Here is a 23,997-nt window from a genome sequence, read left to right as displayed (position 1 = left end):
ATGTTTAAGGTGGCATTTCAAGTCACTGTTTAAAATACGATTCACTGTGTAAATAATAATAAAGTAATAGGGGACTTCCCTGGTGGCGCAGTGTTTAAGAAACCACCTGCCAAGGCAGGGGACACGGGTTCAAGCCCTGGCCTGGGAAGATCCCACAGGCTGCAGAGCAATTAAGCCCGTGCACTGCAACTAACGAAGCCCGTGTGCCTAGAGCCCATGCTCCGCAACAAGAGAAGCCACTGCAATGAGAAGCCCGCGCACCACAATGAAGAGTAGCCCCCACTCGCCACAACTAGAGAAAGCCCGCTTGCAGCAACGAAGACCCAACACAGCCAAAAATAAATAAATAAAATTAAAATGAATAAAGTAATAGGCAAACCACTTGAAATATGATAGACTAGATTCCCTATCCCACCCTTTATAGAAAAAAGTGCATCACAGGTGGATCAGAGATTAAATGTAAAAACTAAATCTAAAACGTTCTGGATGTATGGATATTTTAAAAAAAAGAATATTAGGATGGGAAGGACTTTTGGCAGTATGCCCAAAACCCAGAATTTTAGTTTCTTTAAAATTACTACATAGAAGTGAGAAAGTTCTGTATGACCAAGAAAATATTAACCAAATTAAATGACATGGACGAATATGGAAGAAACTATGCAATTCACATGACCAGGAATGAATTCCCTTAATTTCCAGAAATCTTATTGTAAATCAATAAAATAATAAGAAAAGGTCACCTAATAGAAATATAGACAAAAAAATACAAAGAGGTGATTCAAAGGAAAAGAAATACAAATGGCCAATGAACATATGAAAAAATATTTGAACTCACTATTAGATAAATAAATGCCAATAAAGGCAAAACGCAACTTTTCACGTTAAATTCACATACTTTAAAATGCACACGCAATCTGACTTTATGAATTAAAGCAAAAAGTAAAATGTTAAAAGTATTAAAGTTGAACAAAACTAGAAGGATTTTCTAACTGGGAGAGTACCACAGTTTACTTAGTTTTATAAAAGATATTGTCAATCTGATGCGTGTTGCTTTTTTTTCCCCTCATTTTTCCTCCATGGTTGGTGTGTGAGTGAACTTTAAGAAACCAAAACAAAGGGAAGGACTTCAAGGTTTCATCTCTGGGATAGTTATCATTTATCAATCTCCAGTTGTGCCCTGTGCCTAGAGGCAGGTAGGAAGGGAGGGGCCAGCCTGATACACAGGCACATGTAGAGGTTAAAGAGGGGGAGGGTGCTGGCATAGTTGCAAGTCCTCAAGGCCTGGGAAGGGAATATAAATGAGTGAAGCTGACCCAGTCAGGACCTCGGCAGGCTGGTCGCCTGTCAAAGAAGCAGTTGTTACTCAGCTGCAGAATTTACAGGCAGCATTGCTAGATCTTCCAGAGAAAGCATATTTATATCTAAAATTTTCCAATTTTAAAGCATTGACATTTTATTCTAAAATTTTAAAATAATTTGTGTGCCAAACAAATCATATCCAGAAGCCAGGCTTGGTTCTCGAGCTGTCACTTTGGATCTGCTGCTCTGAAGTCTCCCCAGCCTGGCGCCACCAGTGACTGAGTAGGTGACTCTGGGGCAAGATTCTTGAACTTCCCAAAATTTGTCTCACTGATGTTTTCTGATCTGTAAAATAGGGATCATAGTAGTGTTTAACTTTTTAAAAAAATCCTGAGGATTTTCATGCAAGTAGCGCTTACAGGAAGTGCTCCAGTCTCAGTAATAATAATAACAGCAACTGTTTGCAGACCACCGTCTTTGGGAGGAAAAACTCCTGACATGCTCCAAGGCCTGGTCTGAGACTGGTAGGGCTGGTGCCCACACCCAGCAGATCCTGCCCGCGCATGTGGCCGCAGGGATTCTTCACATTGACTAAAGTTCTGACTCTGCCCGCAAGTGTAAGCTTCCCTGGGGATACTGCTGTGTGAAGTGTAAATACGGAAAAATGTGGCAGTGTTTGCACAGAAATTGGTCGTTGTTTATTTTAAAGTATCTATAAATACCATCATCTTTTCGTCTCATGAGTTCCCAGGATATAAAATATTGATTTTCTAAATACAATCAGAGCTGTTGAGGAGATTATTTTTCCAACTGCAGGAATAAAAAGAGTCCTGTTTACATTATTATTGCCGGGAAGAGGATTATTTACCCCAGTGTAAAGAATTCGGAGTTGATCTAAAATTAACTAACGTTAACTGGGGGGAAAAAAAAACTTCCATTGAATGTGGACGTCAGTGAAGTTGGGTTTGCATAATTCAGGATAGCTGGAATACCTTCCTAAATCGTGTGTGACCATAAGCACATAATTCCTCAGTGCTAGTTATCTGTAAAATGGTCATATGTCTTATGACCATTCTTTTTAACTAATTGGACTTCTAGGCATATCGGTGAATAATCCATTTAGTTCTCCCCACCCCACCCCAAAATAATTTCCTTCTCTATATGACACAGGCGTGTAATAACATCTCTTGAGTTACATGATGTCTTTCTTTGTAATAAGTTTAAATCATTTTCACACATCTAAGGAACAGAGTTCACCCTATATAAATAATGAAATGCTTTATAAACGAGTGTTTTATTTAATGTTTAGCATTCTCCAATCTTCGCTAATGTTCCAAGGAATGTTCTTGGCAAAAATGGTTACTCTTCTAGTATTTCCAAAATAAACAGCTCACATAGCCCCGCCCAGGCGGGACCCAGAGGGGTCCCGCCTGGGCGGGGCTATGTAATCCACCTTATTTCCTGTTCCCTAGATAGGTCAGAAAACTGTTATCAGACCTCAGGTACTGTAATTACCATTATTTTATTCCTTCTGTCAATGCCTTCATATCCCAAGGGGAAAGGAAAAGAAATTTGAACGGATTCTTTCTTAATCATTTTTTGCTTCCTGTGGTCCAAGACTGGTGTTTCAAAACGATGAAATCAGCCAGAGAAAAATTGACTAACTGAAAAACCAAACCTGACCACAGAGAAAATGCATACTAGGCATCTGTTTTTGATGCTGCATAATTTCCTTTTTTCTAAAGCTGTGGATTCAGTTAGTCAAATATGAGTCCCCTTCTTAGATTTTGTCTTAGAATCTGAGATGTGTCTGTGCATGTAAAAGTGGTTAAGGTGTCCGTAAGACCTAAGATTTCAATGGCTATTTTTCCAGGTCCAATTGGCATTTTTCCCCAGTGTGAGGAAGTTGAAATCAGAGCCCTCAGTCAGACCATAGTTACCTGCAGAGAAGGGTGAGCTGGGGCCCCGAGGAGTTTCCACGGGAGTCTTCAGGCTGAGCTCTGAAAACAAACCTTCACTGAAGGGCAAAGCAGAGAGGAAGTGGCTGCAGCTCACAGAAGAGAGTTCGCAGGTCAAGGCCACGGCCACTGTTTTGTCACTGGGGCTTTGACTAGGGACAGCTTTCAACCTGTTACACTGACTTCTTTGGGGTCATTCTCTACAGGTCCGTTTTGACCTGCTGTTTCCTCCTTGCCTAGAAAAGCCAGGATCTCTCAGAACTTATTCTGGGTGGATGGAGCGTTGTCAGGTGGGGGAGACTGCTTTATGCAGAAATGTGTGGCCTTCAGTCCTGGAGGAATGCCGGACCACCCCAAACCTCCCACCTTCAGGAAGATCACTGCTTCTCTGGAAGAGGCACTCCTGGGAGGGAGGGGAACACACTGACCTGGGTGTCACTCGTCACCTGAAGGTCCTGCGAAATTCAGATAACATGTTTTAGGCCAGTGGCATGCCAGTTGTTCTACCTAAACCACATTCTATTACTGGGGAGCTGGATCATGTTAAAGGAAAGCAAGTACCTGTGAGCTAAGGTGGCTCAGAATGTGGAAAGGATGAAATAGAAATAGTACCTCTAGGTTTCACTGTTTCCTTCACTGCACTTCAAGCACGGATACCGATGTTGCCAGGTTCACGATCTGGAACATTTTACAGTTTAATTATGAGATTCTATTGGGTAAGACAGAGGGGAAACAGCCCCCATCTATTTCTCTGTAAGGGTTAGTAGACAATTCTGAAACTAAGAGGAAGAGAAGGGTCTTTGTGGGCAGTCGGGTGGGCTGAGCTGGGGTGGCTGTACCCCATTCCATGGTCGGAGTCAGCAGAGAAGAGCCAAAGGCCCGGGCAGCAGCAGCTCCTCAGGAGGACTCCTCTGTGGAAGCACCCTAAAGATTGTTCTCTTTCTCTGGGCCTGCCCCCGGCCCCTCCCCTTGCTCCAGCCGTGCTTGCCCTGTCTCTGCTCTCTCAGAGATGCTAAGTTTCTTTTTTTTTTTTTTTGCGGTACGCGGGCCTCTCACTGTTGTGACCTCTCCCGTTGCGGAGCACAGGCTCCGGACGCGCAGGCTCAGCGGCCATGGCTCACGGGCCCAGCCGCTCCGCGGCACGTGGGATCTTCCCGGACCGGGGCACGAACCCGTGTCCCCTGCATCGGCAGGCGGACTCCCAACCACTGCGCCACCAGGGAAGCCCCGAGATGCTAAGTTTCTTTCCCCTACGGCCTTTGATCCAGGGGTTCCCTAGGCCTGGAGGCCCTTCCCCCAATCTTTGCCTTCACTCCACACAAGTTGTCAGCTCTGAAGACGCCTTCCTGCCCGGCCGAAGAAACCCTTCCCCTTCACTTTCCATCCCATTATCTAGTTTCACATTCTTTGTAGCTCTTATCGCCGTCCCAGTCTATCTTGTTTGTTTACTGCCTGTCTGCCCAGCTGGGCCCTTGTCTGGCTTCTGGGCTGAATACCACCCGACGTCCAAAACAGTGCCTGACCCACAGGGGGTGCTGATCCGTATTTAGTAAATGAGTCACATACCAAAATGGTGTAATTTACCCTTTGATGTATAAATATATGGGAGTAGAAAGGCACTCATTCAGAACTAGTTCCATGCTGATACACCGTATTTTAGGGCCTGTTAAATTCCGTCAGGATAGTCTAGCGGGAAAAATAAACTCCTGCCTGGGTAATAAGTAATTACATTGGCTTTCTGCTTTAGCCATACTTTGTCCGAGCCAGGGTGGCAACAGGTGGCAGTGGAGTCTAGTCCTGGTGGTGATGGTAGAGGACATAAGATCTAGAGTTATATTCTCACGGAAAAATTTCCAGAATAATATGTGGTGACCACATCAGTCAGCTAAAAATCGTAGCCTCTAAAGGACAGTTTATCCCCCTCAAGTGTTTCTGAGTATAATCCTCTATTTATTGTTCTCCCTCCAGCAAATGCCATAAATTCGGTGGGTTTTGTGTTACCATCTTTTTTTAATGTCTCATGTCCAAATGGAGCCACTTTGGTATCATTATTCAGACCACACTAAAAAGGAGCCGTCAGGGCTTCCCTGGTGGCGCAGTGGTTGAGAATCCGCCTGCCGATGCAGGGGACACGGGTTCGTGCCCCGGTCCGGGAAGATCCCACATGCCGTGGAGCGACTAAGCCCGTGAGCCACGGCCGCTAGGCCTGCGCGTCCGGAGCCTGTGCTCCGCGACGGGAGAGGCCACAACAGTGAGAGGCCCGCATACCGCAAAAAAAAAAAAAAAAAGGAGCCGTCACTCTGTTTTGGTTAAGGTCTTCCAGTGGGTAGTATGACTCTTGATGTCTGCCTCGTTTAAAGCAGGGGACAGCCCAGGAGAAGGAGGAGAGCGATGCTGACCTGGCTGCCACTCAGAGCCCCGGCGTTCAGGAATGGCTGGCTCAAGCTCGGACCGCGTGGACCCAACAGAGACAGAGCAGCCTCCAGCAACAAAAAGTAACGCACTTCCTGGCCTTCTCGCCTGCACATAGACCAAACAAACACCTGGAGAGAAATGTTTTAGAAGGACAAGTTCCTTCTGTACTAAAGATAGAACGCCCCTTATCTTCTCTTTGGACAGAAGCAGGACCTGGCTGTTTCCTTTCCATGTACTTACTTGTGACCCCTGGAACTATGGGTCATTTTAAAGTCAGTTCTCTCAGAAAAGCCTGTGCTTAGTTTTAAAACAATATAACTCAATTGTAATCTGCCCTCTGTTTCTAGTCTTGCCTCTATTATAAATAATAAAAACCTCAGAGAGGCCTCTGAGAGTTGGTAAATGTCTGAGTTACATGTTTTTAAAAGAAATGAAATTTGCTTTCAGCTCTCAAGTAGATACCATCACAAAGTAGGATTGCAAATGACTGCCAGGTGAAACAAATGAGCTTTGATGACTGAGAAGGATTGCTCATTGATATCTTAACTTTATGGAGAGGGCATATTAAAATATTTTATCAAAGAGTAGAGAAATTTATTACAAAGAATGAAAAAGTCAAACCGAGTCCATTGATGATCCAATTTATCAAGTGAATGGGAAGTTGAAGAGCTCTGTTGCTCTCAAGGATCTCTTTCAGTGAGAGCAAGGCATTGTCGATTTTTGAAAAGTGAAAGTGCATTTCGTACCACTTGGGGGCACCATTGCCCAGCAAAATTTTCTTTTCTCATTGATTTTGTTTTGTTTTGTTTTTCTTCAAGATTATTCAGAGATTATCTTTTATCAAAGCCAAAGAAAGCTACAGAAGACTTGGAGACATGTCTGAACAGTTACCTAAACCTCACCTTTTGTGTAACGTGCAAACTTGAAAACTTACTACCAAAGTTCTCTGAGAATCTTCTAGACATAGAGCTGTGGTTGTAGACAATAATCATAGAGTAACAAAGATGTTTTTATTCGTCCTTTTCCTTGAGCAGGAGTTGGAACAGGAATTAGCAGAGCAGAAGAGCCTCCTCCAGTCAGTAGCCAGTCTTGGAGAGGAAATTCTAACCCAACACTCAGCTGCAGAGACCTCTGGTGGTGTTGGGTAGGTTTCTTTCGTTCTTTTCTTTTTTAATTCACTAGTTTGTTTTATGTTTTTAGATTCCATGTTTAAGTGATATCATACAATATTTGTCTTTCTCTGTCAGACTTATTTCACTAAGTATAATACCCTCCAAGTCTATCCATGTTGTTGCAAGTGGAAAATTTTTCATTCTTTTTTATGGCTGAGTAATATTCCATTGTATATATGTACCACATCTTCTTTATCCATTCATCTGTTGCTGGACACTTAGGTTACTTCCATATCTTGTCTACTGTGAATAATGCTGCCATGAACATTGGGGTGCATGTATCTTTTTGAATTAGAGTTTTTATTTTCTTCAAATATATACCCAGGGGTGGAATTGCTGGAACTTATGGCAGTTTTATTTTTAGTTTTTTGAGGAACCTCCAAACTGTTTTCCACAGTGACTGCACCAATTTACATTCCCACCAACAGTGTCCAACAGTTCCCTTTTCTCCACATCCTTGCCAACATTTGTCATTTGTGGTCTTTTTGATGATGGCCATTCTGACAGGTGTGAGGTGATACCTAATTGTGGTTTTGATTTACATTTCTCTGATGACAGCTTACCGTTCTCTTCTTGTTGCTGTTTTCCTAACATTTGAAGAAATGTAAACATCTCACTCAAAATTTTATTTTGAACATCTGCAAAAATTTAATCATTTTGTTTTCACTTTATGATGTTAAATTTACTTGCATTTTGAACATTTTGCTGTGCGGCATGAGTGTAGCTAGTAATTATAATGGCTAACTTGCTTGCCCTCTTTCCACTACGCTTAGCATTTCTGTCTATAGAAGATGCTAAGTTCTTTTTTTTTTTTTTTTTTTTTTTTTTTTTCCTGTATGCGGGCCTCTCACTGCTGTGGCCTCTCCCGTTGCGGAGCACAGGCTCCGGACGCGCAGGCTCAGCGGCCATGGCTCACGGGCTTAGTGGCTCCGCGGCATGTGGGATCTTCCCGGACCAGGGCACGAACCCGTGACCCCTGCATCGGCAGGCGGATTCTCAACCACTGCGCCACCAGGGAAGCCCCTAAGTTCATTTTTTAAATCAAATAAGAAATGCATTATAAAATTAGATTCATGATGTTTCTGACCGAAGAATTATATCTAACTGCATAACGTTTTCCCTGCCAGAGCTGATCTTCCCCTAATATCATTCTGAAAAATAAATGTATGCGCTTTCTAAGTATCTTGAGTTTTCTTGATGATCTGTTTCTACAGTTTCTGTATATAAAGTCATTGAGCTTTGAATCCTGGTTTGGAGTAGAGACTGTAAGTCTTTTACACAGAAAAGTAAAGTGTTGAAGAAAAATTAAGGAAAGTGAAGAATTTTCAGGTTGAAGATTCTGGTTTAAGAGGTAGAAAGGAAAATAAACTGAAGAAGAGTGGAAATGTCCCTTTATTTTGAGGCAGGTCTGGGTTTTATTCCAGTTCTGTATTTGTCACCATGGAAAAGTAACTCAACTCTGAGACTTTGTTTGCTTATCAATAGAATTAGAATAATAATTGACTACCATCATCACAGAAGGGCTGTGCTGTGAACATTGTGAATGTCAACTGAAAGGATATATAGGAGAAGTATCTTTACAATCTAAAACATAAAAAAAAGTCTCAGGGAAAGCTCTGTTTTCATGCAATGCTAACGGTTGAAATTTAGCAGCATTCTTTGACAACCATTACCTGTCAAAGAGCTTTAACTCCATGGCCTCCAGTGTTTTCATTTCTGAACATTTGTTGGGAGGAAATACATGGTATAAAGGTGACTTTTGAAATATTATTTATAATACCAAATAATTAAAAAGACAGAAATGCCTGTTAGTAAAAAAAAAAAAAAAAAAAAAAAAAAAAAAAGGCCTAAGAAAAATTTTATGCCTATATAATCTTAACAAAAAATTATGTAACAATATCAGAAAATGTGTATGTGGTCCTAAGTAAAAAATGTGATATAAAATTGAATGTATAGTACATGTGTGAGTAAGAACCAGACTAGATGTGGATGATCAAAAGTAACTTTGGCGAGGGTAGATTTGGAGATTTTTCTTTCCTTTTTTTTTCTTTTTTTTTAAGTTTATTCAGTTTGACATAAAGTTGCTGACATATGACATGTGTGTTGACTATATATGTATATACATATAAGAAATAGGAAGATATTCAAGGAAAGAAAAACAAAACAAAAAGCGGTAAAAATATCGATACAACTAATAAGTATCAATTTAAAAGAATAGGAATGAATACTATTATTATAACATCTACGGTCAGGAATTCCATTAAAATAACCCTAATACTGTACAAATTGTGTTAAAATATAATGGGGTTTTAAAAGTCTCTGTTGTCCTCAGGCTGAAAAATGCTGATAAGGCCATAAACATGTGTCTGTATAAATCTAAAACGAGGAACGCTGTTTCGACTCTGCGTAGAGACTTGCCTTCACTTTGCATTTTCTTTTCTGTTTCCAGTTCTTCTAAGATATTTGTTCATCCCTCATGGTTTTCTGAATATTTTTGCCAAACTCTGTTTTTACAAAGAACCCATCCACACATTGCCTCCTCATCGTACGTAGTCACGAAAAGCAGCGGTAGGAATATTCTGCAACTTTCTTGCCATGATTTTCTTTTCTTTCCTTGGCCTTTAGCTTTGGAAAGGAGCCAAATGAAAGACAAACAGCTATAAATTGCTTGTGCAAATATAAAAATATTTTAAAGAGAAATTTGCAGTGCAGTACTGGCTTTCTGTTGAACATTTACTCCAAATACTTATAAATTCTTTAATTTTTATACAAAATCTTTAGAAAAATCTCCTTTAAATCTAGTTGATGACAGAGCAGCCATGCCTTTCAAGCCTTTAGGTAAATACACCAAGCAAACAAACAGCCATAAATTAAACAATATCCAGGAGTCAAAAGAAAAATATATGTATATATTTTTAAAAGAACAGAATAACATTGCTAGGAAAAATCTTTATATATTCAGCCTTCAACATATTAGCTGATTTTCTAAGACTATCACGTGTGAATTGGTTAATGTCAGAAAAATCCCTGTGGGACGGGCATGGTTTGCTTCATGGCTACAAATTTAATAAATAAAGAATAAATACTATGTGACGTACAGGAGCATTGATGGAGGAGTCCTTCCAAGATCACTAAGGAAACTCAACTGGAAATTAATTGATATAAATATCAAAGGAAAAGAGGAATATTTTCTATGGGAAACGAAAGGCTGTGTTCTTATTTAAGACTAATTTGCTGGTGGCATTATATATGTGTCAATGCTGAAACATAAGAATATATACATATTAAATATCCCCAGGAGGTTTTGTTTTTTTTTTCCTTTTGGCCACACGGCTTGCGGGATCTTAGTTCCCTGACCAGGGATTGCACCCAAGCCCTTTGCACTGAAGGCGGAATCCTAACCACTGGGCCTCCAGGGAATTCCCCAATATCCCCAGGTTTTATACTAAATTGTTATGCAAACATAAATGAATTAAAAGTGATGCACTGCAGTCCTCCACCCCAAAAAACAGCACAATAAAGAAATTTAATTTCAGAAGAGTTTGAAAACTTGTTTTTTATTTAAAATGCTTTTTAAAAAGCAGAAAAATCCTTAGGGAATTCCTTGGAAGTCCAGTGGTTAGGACTCTGCACTCTCACTGCCGAGGGCCCAGGTTTGATCCCTGGCCAGGGAACTAAGATCCCACGAGCCGTGGGATGAGGCCAAAGGGAAAAAAGAAAAAAAAAAAGGCAGAAAAATCCAGAGACTAATATAATAAACAAAATTAGAGGTATCAATTTTATTTTGATATTTTTTCACTCAGCATTACTTTTTTAGATCAATCCATGTTGATACATATAGATCTAGTTTTTTCATTTTAACTGCTTAACAGTATTTTAACTTGTAACAATAACAACTTACCCATTTTCTTATTGATGGGCCTTTATATTGTTGCTGGGTTTTTTTGGTTTTTTGTTATTACTAGCATTGTTGAACTTAACCTCTTACATGTCTTTAAGTGTGCAGGTGAGAAAGATTCTTTTATATCCTAGAAGTAGAAGTCCTGTATCATAGCCTTATAGATAGTTTTTTCAGGTTTACTTCAACAGACTTACCTAAAGAAACTATTGTATTCAATACTTATTCTGAAAAGAATTAGCTTTGGGGTAGTATATAGTATTATTCTGCCAATGAACTGGTGGTTTTTTTTTCTTCACTTGAGCAAAAGTTTCCATCAAAGTAATAGTAATGGCTATCTAGTATGGCTTTCGGCTGACATGGTTCTAGTTAGGACTTCAAAACCCCTGACAAACTAGGACCTATTGGATCTTGGGTCCCCCAGATTCTTATCATTGCCATTACCATTATCATTAGGCCCCATTGATTGAGTGGCTGTTTTTGACCAGATAGGGTCATAGGCATTATGTATATCTTCTCTAAATTTAATTCTCATACTTCTGCAAGATAGGTACTATCTTCATTTTAAAGATGAGAAGATTGGACTTCCCTGGCGATCTAGTGGTTAAGACTCTGCGCTTCCAATGCAGGGGGCAGGGGTTCGATCCCTGGTCGGGGAACTAAGATCCCACATGCTGCACGGCACAGCCAAAAGGATAGAAAATTTAAAAAATAAAGATGAGGAAATTGAGGCTCTGAGAAGTGAAGTGACTTACTCAAAGTCACAAATCTAACGTGCTGGAACAGGGAACCCAGATCTGTCTCACCCCCAGAGCCATAGTCTCAGATGCCGCCTTATGCCTCTCTTGAAGGATGACCCTTCCACATTCTGTACCCCTATTCCATGTCCTGAAACCCGTTCTGTAGTATTTTCCTTGGACTCAGGGTGAAAACTCTCCATAGACTAGGCAGCATTTTTAGGGCTTTTGAATTAGTTTGTGGGCTGTTTGTCAAAGGATACAAGTCTTATCATCTACTTTCTGGTTCTAAAAGTTACAATTATTTTTATCTTTAATGCTGAGCTATTTTCAGTGTATTTTTTGAATTATTGTGCTCATGGTTCAATTATATGAGTAAGAATATACTTGTTTTACTATTAGTCTCAAGTTTTCTATTTTAATTTATACTTTTAAAGTATAAGCTAATGACTGAAATAATCTGGTTCCAATTTTAGAAGCCAGATCTAGTACACATAATAAATTACCTAGAACTGATTGCCTTTTTACACACATTGTAAACTTAGATTATTTATTCTTCTAATAGCGAAAAACCTGCTGTGTTATCCCAGGAGTTGGGGATGGAAGGGAAGAAATCAGCTGCTGAAGACCAGATGAGAATGAAATGGGAAAGCCTACATCAGGAATTTAGTACCAAGCGGAAACTGCTTCAGAATGTTCTGCAGCAGGAACAAGAGCAAGTGGTATCGAACATTTTGCTTTTACATATTAACTAATATAAAAGATGTACAGCTTATGCTATGGGAATGAATATAACTGTGCAACAACCTATATTTCCTTATCAATTCCAAAATAAGACATAAAAAAATTACTCATCCTACACTCTTCTTAACAAGCCTGTTTCGCATATCCCTTTATAATTATATATTTATGTGTGGAAATTTATTTGACTTCTAGATACTGTTTTCCTCAGAGAAGATTAATATCTGATGACTCATTAGCATAAACCATTAAATTTCAAATGCCCCCCCGCCCCCTTTTTCCCCACAACTCTGAAAATTAAGGATGCAAATTAAGCATATACACATCCAGGCCAAAAAAAAAAAAAAAAAGCTACAAATTTGTCAGTAAGTTATCAAGTTATCTTATTTTCTATTGCTACTTCCAGTATTTAATCATTTCAGAAGATCTTACCGGGAAACACACTGGGACCTCAGTGGAGCTAAAGGGAGGGGGACTCAGGGGTCGGTTACAGGGGTCACCAACTCATCCGCAGGCTGGTTCCCAACATGGGTGGGTACTTGTGATGTACCCACCAAGCAAGCCAAATCCAGTGGAATTAAGTATAGCAACCGAAGGTTCCAGCTAGATAATAGCTATGAGTTCACCCGAAGCAGAAGCCTGAGAACAACAGAGTCAGAGGGACTCACCCCTTAAGAGCCGGTCAGGGAAGCCTGTGTTGCTTACCACAGCTGTGGCCCAGCAGGATGCTGGAGATAGAAGCCTCGCCCAGGCCCTGGGTCAGCCCTGCTCTGGTCATCCCACCACGGTGGTATCATCAGAGCAAGTTCTAAGACCTCCACTGTGGATCTGGGGAAGCTGCTGTTTTCACTGCTCTGCTCCAGACTAGCTTAGGAGCTGGGAGAGGCTGACCCCAGAAGAGAAAGGGTGTCAATAATTACAGAGCATCTGAGGAGCGAAAGGCAGGAGCTGACAAAGCGGGCACTGTAGGGCAGGTACACCTTGCCAGGATCACCTGAAAGGGGGATGTGTAAAGGGCCCCCATCTGCTGAGAGCCGTGCCTAAGTCGTACAGAGCCATTCATCTCTGTCTCCTTGTACAGCATCTTGTGGCATTCACACTTTCTCACTCCCTGGCCAGGGCCTCCTTTGCTACTGTGCACAGGAACATCACCAGCTCTGGCCCTGGAGAATAGAAAGCCCTCCCTTTCCAGAGGCAGTTGTCTCGAAATCATACTCCACCCTGGCACACAGGGCCCTTATACCTTTTGCATGGACCTCCTACCTGTGTTTGAATGAATCCTTCTTCACACCCCTGATCACACATTCCTCAGACTCATGGCTTGAGTTCTTGATTTCTGATGTACATCTCCTGGACTTCAGAACATCACTGTTCATGTTATAGGATTTCCCCATTCCTTTGACTATAAGTGGTAGTTACAGTGCTAAATGGTGGACTGCAGCCTTTTCTGACTATCCTGAGTCAGATAAATCTGGGGTATTTCTAGTCACATTCTGTGCTCACTTACTCTTCTTCATTCGTGAAATGCCCGACACCCGATTCCGCCTCTTCTCCATTCAACTTAAACACTTACACGAGTCACCCATCCAGCATTGTTGACCTGGACGTCTCCTCCATGCCTGCTCTCATCTTGGAGAGCTGCTTTTTCTCTCAGTGCCCTGCCTGCACTTGCTTCTCTTTGGTGTGAAGAGGTGAGAGAAAAGTACAGGAAGAAGTAGTCCGGCCATGAGTTTCCAAAAAGAAAGGGCATGCGCTATTAGGAACGTATTTTGTGTTCTAGGTGTTAACATAACGATGCTGTGGTGAGGTTGACATTATCTCTCTTCGTAGATCAGTCAGCTAAGGCTTGGAGAGATTAGATAATTTCTCAGGGTCTTGTGACTAAGAAGAGGCGGAAATGAGATGGGGATTAAACAGGTCTGTTTAACTCCAAAGTCCCTCCTTTTTCATGTTACCTTACTGACAGTTTTGTACACTGGATGATATTCTTAACTAATCTCAAGTGTAAAAACAGGCACTTTTTTTTTTTTTTGCCTCAAGTTCATTAGGTCAAAAGGCATCAGTCTTGCAGAGCAATGTTTCTGTGTTCACTTCCACTGTGTTTAGCATCTCTGTAGAACACCTGGCCTCAGGATGAGATATGGCTCCTGCTCCTAGGGACCTGTAACCCAACTAAGGAAATACTTTAGACATTAATGAAAAATTAAGCAGCTGGTGAGGCTCCATTAGCAGGAATTAAAAAGGAAACAAAAACAAACAAACAAAAAAAGTGGAAAGTGGCTAGGGGAGGTGTGGAATTTAAGGCAGTGGATTATAAAGAGATGCTGGGTGGTAATCCGTGCAGCCACAGTGGGGAATGAGCCTGGCGTGTTTACAGGACAATGAATTAATCAGCCTGAAAAGTAAGGGGAAGATGAGGTGTTCTAAAAAATTACAGGACACTGAGTTTGACCAGAAACGTCATTAGAACGTCTGAGTGCTAGGCCAGATCATAGTCCTTACTGGGGAGACATTGTGTTTGCCTAAAAGAGTTTAGGGGTCAAGTAAAGGAATCATGAAAGCAAAGGGGTCAGTCTCGTTCTGGTATTTCGGCTGAATTATTTCATCATGGGTTGTGCTAAAACCAAGCTTAAGTTGAGAGGAAGGCCGCGATAAGAATTCAGGCTTTCTTTTCCACTGTTGTCTTTTCTCTCTTTCTTTTTTTCTTGGTCCATCAGGGAAACATTGCCATCGCTGAATCTGGTCATCGTGTTTAGTGATGGTGTGATGGTGTGTTTAGTGATGGACATGGTGTGTTGTAAGGTGGTTTTTCTCCAGCAGAGGTTTCCATAAACACCGTTTTCCCAGCATCTGCTTCCGTGTTCTTTGCTAAATGAGAACACCTGGATAGAGTACAACTGGTCCTCACGAAGCTCTCCTGTCTGCCTGCAGCTTTACAGCAGGCCAGATCGGCTCCTGTCTGGCATGCCACTGTACAAAGGGGACGGACAGGCCCAGGATAAATCCGCAGTGACGTCTTTGCTGGATGGATTGAACCAGGCCTTCGAGGAGGTTTCAGCCCAGGTAGGGTGGTGCGCTTGGTCTGCTTGTGGATCTGGGATCCCAGGGGGTTGCTCCACCCCTGGGCGTGAGCTGTTGAGACCCAGCGCTAGTGATTAGCCCGGAAAGGCAGAGCCACTGGACCCCAGCATCTCATCCTGGTGTTTTTCTTTGATTCCTCAAAACGCTGTAATTAATCCTTCGTTCCTTCCTTTTTTTCTCAGGGTGGAGGGACAAAGAGGCCGAACACTGGCTTGGAACAGAAGTTATACGATGGGGTCTCGGCTACCTCTACTTGGCTGGATGACGTGGAGGAACGCTTATTTGCTGCCACAGCACTTTTACCAGCAGAGGCGGAAACTTGCCTCTTTAACCAAGAGGTACGTTTGGCAGCCCGTGTCTGTGAGTGTATGACATTACACGGCACTTGAAATGCTGACATTGGATAATTAACGTTATGTATAAAGAAGGTCCAGCGTAAAGCAGTTCTAATAAGGGACAAATGAGGTGTATTTCCAAGCGGCATAGTGCAGGAAAGAATTGCCTAGATATAAAAAGCTGTCAAAGATATTTATGTTTTGTATTTTTATTCTTTGTCTTGGGTATGCAGGAGGTGGAAAAAACTGAGGACTCTTTAGGAACCCTGTTGTATATTGCAAAGCTTCCACATATGAAACACAGACTAAAGATAATAATTATGAATTTCTAAATGGCACTTTAGAAAACTCATCTTTTCACCAAATGTTATCTCTTAGTATTAGCAAATGATGTAAAGTTTTTGAGGAAAATAACAGTAACTTGCCTAATATTTATAGAAGTGTATGAAGTGGTCCAACTTGCCTTAGATGTAATTATCACTGAGTAGTGTGAGAGATATAGTGGACTTCCTATGAGGAAATGACTCGATTTGTATATAAATTCATGGATCTCAACATTGAAATGCACTTTCTTATCGACCCCAGACTCTTGCCAAAGATATTAAGGAAATGTCTGAAGAAATGGATAAGAACAAGAACTTGTTTTCCCAAGCCTTTCCAGAGAATGGTGATAACCGAGATGTTATTGAAGACACTTTGGGTTGTCTTTTGGGCAGGTTATCTTTGCTAGACTCAGTAGTAAATCAACGATGTCATCAGATGAAGGAAAGACTTCAGCAAATACTAAATTTCCAGGTAAGACATTATCAAGAGATGTTTCACCATCTTCCAGCTACCTTCAGCAATAAACAGGATCTTATCGAGGTATGATATAGACCTACCTTTTTTTTTTCAAAGGTACAAAGAGCAAGAACATTACAGAAAAACAAGGGGATTGAACTCAAGGACTAGAAAACAAAGTTTTATGCTCCTAGAAGTGGAAGGTTGAGAAAATCAGCCAACCAAACTTAGGGCTGAATAGAACTTTAAATTCAACCAGTGAAGCTCATATATATGGCATATTATAATGATAATTTCCAGTTGATAAAACTGGAGTTTAAAACATAAGACCAAAGAAACATGCGGGAAGTAATAAAAAGCATCCTTTGGGAATACTTACATTCTAATTGAATTTTATTTGTAGCGAACACAGAAGATTTATAAAATAGATTCATGTAATACCTGTAATTAGGGCCAAGGGGTTGATGTAAAATTTTGATTTCCAAAAAAATACTGTAAAGTGTCAAATAAACATACCACTAGTCAGGAAATGTGGAATTTTCTAGATATTCATCTAGAGGGACAAATTATCATTGCCTTCGTAGTTTACATTCTTAAAACTATGAACTAAAATTATCACAAACATTTGTGTATCATTTCTCTATTCACAAGAAATCTCCACATGTATTATTGACATAATAATAATATTATGATTTTATCACCTACTGCTGTATAACCTTAGCTGCTTCTCTGACCTAAGTATCCTCAACTATTAAATCATGCCCACAGTAACTACCTTGTAGGGCTTTGTGAGGATAAAATGAGTTAAAATGTGTAAAATACTTTAAACAGCGTCTGAAACATAGTAAGCACTCAACAAGTTTTTTTACTGTTGCTGCAATTAATAGTAGTATTTATGATAATAGATATAGGATCTAAAACCAATGGAAAAGTTAAATTATTTCTCCAAGGTTATTTAACCATCAAGAACTAGAGCCAGGATTTGACTCAAAGAATATTTGTATATTTTATATTGTTAGGAAGATGGCAGGGGAGTTGGAGAAAAGTAGACCTATTCAAGATATATTTGGAAGGTAGAATCAATAGGGGAGGATCTGTTTGGATCCGGGCAACAAGAGAAAGGGGCGCTGCTGAGGAACTCCAGGGACTCTGACATGAGCATCTGGGGGGCGTTGGCTGACAGAAAAGACAGGTGGGAGCAGGGCCATGGATCAAGGGGCAAGGCGCGGTCGCTAGCAGTACCACCGGCTGGGCCAGGATCTCGGGTAGAAGTAAGAGACTCAGGTGAATAGTCACCAGTCTGTGGCTTAGAAGAATGACCTGCGTTGGATATTTGCATTTGTATGTATTATGCTGTGTAGTACGCAGAGAGGAAAGAGCATTTCCCTTTCAGTTAGAAAACCTGGGGTTGATTATTTGGGTATTTTGTCTTGAATGCAAGATCTGATTGCATGTACATCTGTACATAGTGTGTCTAAAATCAGCTAAACTGTTGTGCAACTTATGGAAACTTGTTTCATTACTCTAAAATTCCTCTTGCATAAAATAACACACTGAGTTTTAGTAGCATTCTAGTCAATTGGCCATGAATGAGGTGGGTTAAAAGTGCAAATTGGGTGTATCACTAGGAGGCATGTTTCCCTGTTTCGAATTGCGTTCTCTATGCTAGTGTCTTTGGTACTTTTACATTGTTATTGGTAATCATAGCCAGTCAGAGTAAAAACTGAACTAAGCATGAATACTCTGGAACTTATTTGGGGTAGACGATCAAGAGAAGAACAAGTAATCTTGAAATTCTCTTTCAATCATGTTCTCTGTTTTTCTTCTGCCAACAAGTTTCTTCAAACAAAAACTGACATTTCAAAATGTCTCTGCTCCAATTTAATTGAGAGAAGGAGTTCCAATGTTAATATAATTAAAAGTCAAGTCACAAACCATTTTATTTACTTTGCACTGAGCACCTGGTATACTCGTGCTCAGTGCTTATTGGAACGGTAGCCTTCATTTTCCAGTTAGCTTTTGAGTATTAGCTTTGGCCAGACACTAACGTTATCCTATACCCAACAGACAATCTGGAAAATGGGTAGATGTTATGTAGAAGTATGTTATCTACATGGAATCACAAGTTAATGATCACCTATTCTGTATTTTTAAAAGTTCTATTCATAGACGTAAACCCAAATAAATTTCCTAGACATTTTTATAGTTGAATATTTTAGGTTATTTAAAAAGTAAAAAATGAAAGAATTTCTTATTGAATGAGCAAGGCAACACAAATGATTTTAAAACTTGAAACTTCCTGTTTCTCAAACAGCTAGAAGCCCACCTCTTTATGCCCTACAAGTAATTCCAGTAACTGTAAGAAAAATTTTGTGATGTCTGTTATGTGTGTAGTATATAGCTACCTTAAATACCCTGCTGTATCACAAGTGTGATATTAAGAAATGGTTAAAGCCTTTGGATTTTCATTCTTAAGAAAATATCAACATCCATACGGTTATAAGCACCTCTTAAAGTCTTTTATTTAGTAATTTTTAAATCAGTCATATTCTCTGCTTTACTTTCTTCTTGGCTAGTCTCTTCTAGTAATTAGTGCAGCTTCTAGAAATGTGAACTCTGTTCTCTGTTACCTGGAGTAGAATATGATTAAAATAGAAAATGTGCTATTAAAAATGTAAAGATGATGTACAGGAAATACCTACACCCTCTTCATTTCTAACCCATGTTATTTATACTTATCTACTCATTTAGATTAACGGAACTAATGTTTTTCTAAATACACGTAGGTAATAAGGACTTTATTTCTTTTGAATCTGTCAAATGAATGGGAACATCTTTTCTTATGCATATAAACAGATAAATGTGTCATGGTTCTAATGGCTCACGTGGCCTTACCCTGAACACAGCGGAATGACACAAGCATTATCATAACTCATAAGCAGACCCCTTGTTTCTGGCATCGTTTTTCCAGTGCTGTTCTTATAATTTCTCATTTAGTCTGCAGCTAGGCTTGCAGATTGGTTTGGGTTTTCGTTAGTGACAGTTATTGCCTCTTAGGATCGTATGCTTTTCTCTAAATCTCATGTTCAGTTCTAGTTCTTCTCTTCTTTTTAAACTGCATAGTTCACTGACTACTTTGCTTTAGCCTTGTATTTTGTGTTATAATGCTGCCATATATCCTTGAAGACTTTTTTTCTTCTTTGGTGTGATTATTCTTCTACTCATGAGACAGTCAGAATTTTTGCATCTTGGTGCAGTACACACACGCGATCAGCTCCTGCTGAAGAGAATGTGATAAGTTAGACTTCAGCCTATGATGAGCAACCGGTCCATCATAGAAGTTTCTAACTAATAAGAAATAGAGCTTACTTGTTGACATTTCAGGAGAAAAATTAAAAATGTTATAATGCAAGTGTTCTAGTTCATGATTCCTTTTAGAACTGAGTATCAAAATTCTGATAGTTATCTCCTTTCTGTACAAAGTTAACTCAATATAAGTCTATTTGGACATTTAAATGAGTAATATTTATGAATAGGCTTAGCTAAGATCTTTTTGTGTTGTCTTTTCATATGTCTTTGGTCATTGTGAATAATGTTTATCTTCTAAACTTCTGGATGGCTTTTTATAGGCTTGTGCAAACTCTATGAAAATAGGAGAAAGAAGGAAGTGAGGGAGAGAGGGAAGGAGAGGAGAGAGGAAAAAAGGGATCATAATTATTCTTAAGAATAATATTTTTTCCCCCAAACACAACAGCACCTACAGGTTGTTTTACTAGCTAGAAGTCCTTAGTGTACTATTTCTGCTGCAATGTTTAAATGTGCTCATTTATTACAGAAATAACAAGAACGTTCGGGTGACCAATATTGCTTTTTACTTGTGTACTTCGTCTCCATCTGTTTGTGTTGGAAATGCTTTGTATAACAAATTCTAGCACTTGTGTAAATTTTTTAGCACTTGTATAAACTGTTACCAGTTCCTTTTACTTTCCCATAAGATAATATTGTTTCTTCTGGAAACAATTAAATTCCTACCCCTGTATATTATTTCTAAGAATGTGTGTTATATTTACAACCATTTTGAATTTCCTGTTGCACATGTAAAGCCTTCCTGTTGCTTTCCTCCTTAGAATGATCTGAAGGTGCTGTTTACATCACTGGCTGACCACAAATACATCATTCTGCAGAAACTGGCAAATGTGTTTGAACAGCCTGTGGCAGAGCAAATAGAGGTATTTACAGCTGCCTTTTTCCATAAGAGCAAGTGCAATGAGTAGATCTGATTTACTATGAAATTCCAAATATTCTATGGAGTATTAATGGCTTACTGTAGAATTTTTGTTTGTCATCTATTTTGTTTTTAAGTACCAGGTTTACATCAGATTACATTGACCCTGTCACTTACTTCTGTGTGTAACCAGGAAATGTGAGAGAGGAAAAGGTGTTAGTGACAGATGCTGACCTGAAGGTGTTTGCCCCCTAACAATGAGATTAGACATGAACCTCGATGACACTTGACAGGGAGTCAGACCGTCCTGGTAGCATTACACATGAAGCACTATGGATGTTTAGAAGATGGGAGATTACCTTCAGCAGCGGTAGGATTAGGGAAAAATTTTGTAAAGGGAAATTCGAACTGGACTTAGAAGTTTGGACACACAGAGACTGGGAAGAAAGGTATTCTACTAAAGAGGACAGCAAGAACAAAGGCATAAATGTTAGACCATTCAGGGCACTTCGAGAGAAAAGCAAGTAATCTTGTTTGGCTGAACTTAACAATGAACAAAGTGATTGAGGGGAAGTAGGGTTCAAAGAGAAAATTTGAAGCAATTTATGGAGCCTATTGAATGTCAGAGAATTTGGACTTTGTTCTACAAATGAGCGGTCAACTTTATTGCTTGTGCATGCACTTCATTGGTTAAAACAATAAGCACACACCACAAATATGTGTGTATTTACTTATTTATAAATTATAAGCAGGTACTGTGTTATAAAGCATACACACAACTGTAAATTTAAAATGCATGTGGTTGTATGTAAAGGAAAGACATAGTGTTTCATTCTCATCGGTCATCTTATACACTTTTGGGTACTGTACTCACCTTGGAGACCACTGGTGGTGGAAAGTCACTAGGGATGTTTGAGGGTGAGGATAAGTGTCAGTGCCAGCTCCTGCATCGGGTGCCGGACATGACAGCTCAGGAGGAGGGAGGAAATGGGAAGGCTGTTATACAGAACATCCCATTTCATAAACTAAGTAATTATGAAAATGTGTGCTTTAATAGAATTGCATACCCTAGTCTCAGTAGACCTCTAATGGTTCTGTGGGTAGAGGCCATAGGGAATCACCTGAAATACCGACCACCTCAAATACTTCCCTATAGGACGAGATATCTAGATCTCTCTCCCTCTCTGACCATCTAAAACAGTTTGCAAAATTATATGTGAATATGTATCTTTCTGGACCCTAATTTCATCTGTTTTTTAACAGAGATCCCTCATTCTTCCCAATTGAAAATCATTCTTCCGTGACATAACTTCTACCTGAAAGGACCCTTTTTTATTTTTCTTTTTATTTTTGGCTTACAATGTACCCAATCCCAAACAGAATTTGAGCAGCCATAAGAGTGCTTTGCCTTGAGTTTCTAATGTGAAATTTAGGATATGTATGATCACAAGTAACACTTTTACTGGCTCTTGACCAATATAACCAATGTAAATTCCAGAGATAAAAATAAATTACTCATTATTTCGTTGAATAAATGGAAAGCAACTAAAAAAGTGCTAAATCCATCCCTACCCTCCTTGGGTTAAAGAGGTAACGGTAGCAGAAGCATGGGGATATATTCATCTTTTGAGTCGTGTCATTCTGACCTAGAACAGACCTGTTGCCCCATAAGCCTGTTGCACAGCTGTCTTCTGCAATCTCCCTTTACTACCATTCTGAGAATTTCCTTCACTTCTCCCTTCTGCTGGGTCTCCTCTTTCCTGAGTTTCAAGTCTTTCTCTTCTCTGTATTGCTTCCTTGTTTTCTTAGTGCACATCCTTACTAAGAAAGGATGCATGTTAGATATACTTTTCAGTATTTTGCATGTCTGAAAATGTTCCAGTCATATGCTCACATACTACTCATACTGATAGCTTGGCTCTTTATAGAATTCTTGGTCAGTTCTTTATAGAGCTTTGAGGCTTTTCCTCCATTGTTTTCTAGCTTCCAGTGTTGGCTTGAGGAATTGAAAATTGTTCTAATTCCCAAAGGTCTCAGTGTTCTGAAATTTCACAGCGACGTGCCTCAGGGATACTCTGTTTCATGCATTGGGCTGGGGGCTCAATGGGCTCTTTTGATCTGGCAGCTCTCATCTTTCTATTCTGGAACATTTTCTAAGAGGTATTTAAATATTTTTCATCCCTCTACTTTATCTGTCTCCCTTTCTGAAACTCCTTTTAGGCAGACGTTGGATGTTCTGGTCCAGTCCTCTAACTTTCTTATCAAGGGACATTTCTCTCTCTCTTTTTTTTTTTTTTTGCTCTGCTTTCTGGAGACTTCCTCAGTTTCAACTCTAAACTTTTCTATTGACTTCTGCATTTCTGCTCTCATGCATTTAATCTTCTCAGAGCTCTTTTTGGTTCTCCAAATGATCCATTTTTTGGTAGGATTCTGTTCTTTTTTAAATAGATGCATTGTCTTTTATAATCTCTCTGGTATATTAGTGATTTGGGGGTTGAAAGGGTTTTGGGGGTACTTTGGGGGAGTTTTTATTTGTTGGTTTTTCCTGTATAATCTATTTCCCTCCAGATTGCTTTTAATTTGTTTGCTTATTTTGGTCTCTGTCTTTCATGTTAGAGGCTTTTCTCAGATATATGGAAATGCTTTGTTGTCTGTTCACATTTAGGATGAGAGACTGAATGGGAACTTCGTGAATGGATGGGGCTTGACAGTTTTGAGATTTATTGAAGAATGATCTGTGTGGGCTATTGGAGAATCCTTGTGTCAAATTTTTTTAGGTCTTTTCTGTTGGTCTTTTCATATTCTCCCACCCACCCTCTTCTGTCTGGAGAGTAGAAACAAGGCTTCAGCACTCTAGGAGATATAGGGGCTCCGCATTCAGCATTCAGTGGGTGTTGTCACTTTATCCCCTTGTTTTCAGTCAAGGACTCAAGCCCACAACTGTACCTGGTGCCCCTCAGTCCAGAGACATCTGTTTTACCTTCTCCAGAAAATGAACCAGTCTTTCACCAAGGAAGGGAAGAGCCAGTGTGCAATGAGGAAAGGGGTCTGGGAATCGAAGTGCTCTTTAAGCAGCTTTCCACCAACCCTCCTTATTTAGCTCCCGTCCCATGTTGCCCAGGGTTCCAGAGATTCCTGTTGCTTTAATTTGGTGATAAAGAAACCCCGCGGGCTTCCCTGGTGGCGCAGTGGTTGAGAATCCGCCTGCCGATGCAGGGGACACAGGTTCGTGCCCCGGTCCGGGAGGATCCCACATGCCACGGAGCGGCTGGGCCCGTGAGCCATGGCCGCTGAGCCTGCGTGTCCAGAGCCTGTGCTCCGCAAAGGGAGAGAGGCCACAAGAGTGAGAGGCCCGC

The 23,997-nt window shown here is 40.2% G+C and overlaps 1 protein-coding gene across 4 annotated transcripts in view; it reads left to right on the top strand.

Moving 5' to 3' along the window:
• SYNE1 (spectrin repeat containing nuclear envelope protein 1) overlaps positions 1-23,997 on the top strand; it is a 451,782-nt gene that overhangs the window by 303,927 nt on the left and 123,858 nt on the right. For 2 of the 4 annotated variants that reach the window (XM_067011034.1, XM_067011031.1), the window contains 7 exons: positions 5,621-5,752; positions 6,707-6,816; positions 12,045-12,201; positions 15,152-15,283; positions 15,484-15,639; positions 16,222-16,431; positions 20,544-20,645. In XM_067011034.1, coding sequence (XP_066867135.1) covers positions 5,621-5,752; positions 6,707-6,816; positions 12,045-12,201; positions 15,152-15,283; positions 15,484-15,639; positions 16,222-16,431; positions 20,544-20,645 — 999 coding nt within the window. Of the gene's footprint in view, positions 1-5,617; positions 5,753-6,706; positions 6,817-12,044; positions 12,202-15,151; positions 15,284-15,483; positions 15,640-16,221; positions 16,432-20,543; positions 20,646-23,997 lie in introns of all 4 variants that reach the window. The other 2 variants (XM_067011032.1, XM_067011033.1) reach the window with 2 other exon arrangements.

Source organism: Kogia breviceps, chromosome 13 (assembly GCF_026419965.1).
Source record: "Kogia breviceps isolate mKogBre1 chromosome 13, mKogBre1 haplotype 1, whole genome shotgun sequence".
In the NCBI taxonomy this organism is placed as follows: Eukaryota; Metazoa; Chordata; class Mammalia; order Artiodactyla; family Physeteridae; genus Kogia; species Kogia breviceps.
This window is presented reverse-complemented; position numbering and strand designations above follow the sequence as displayed.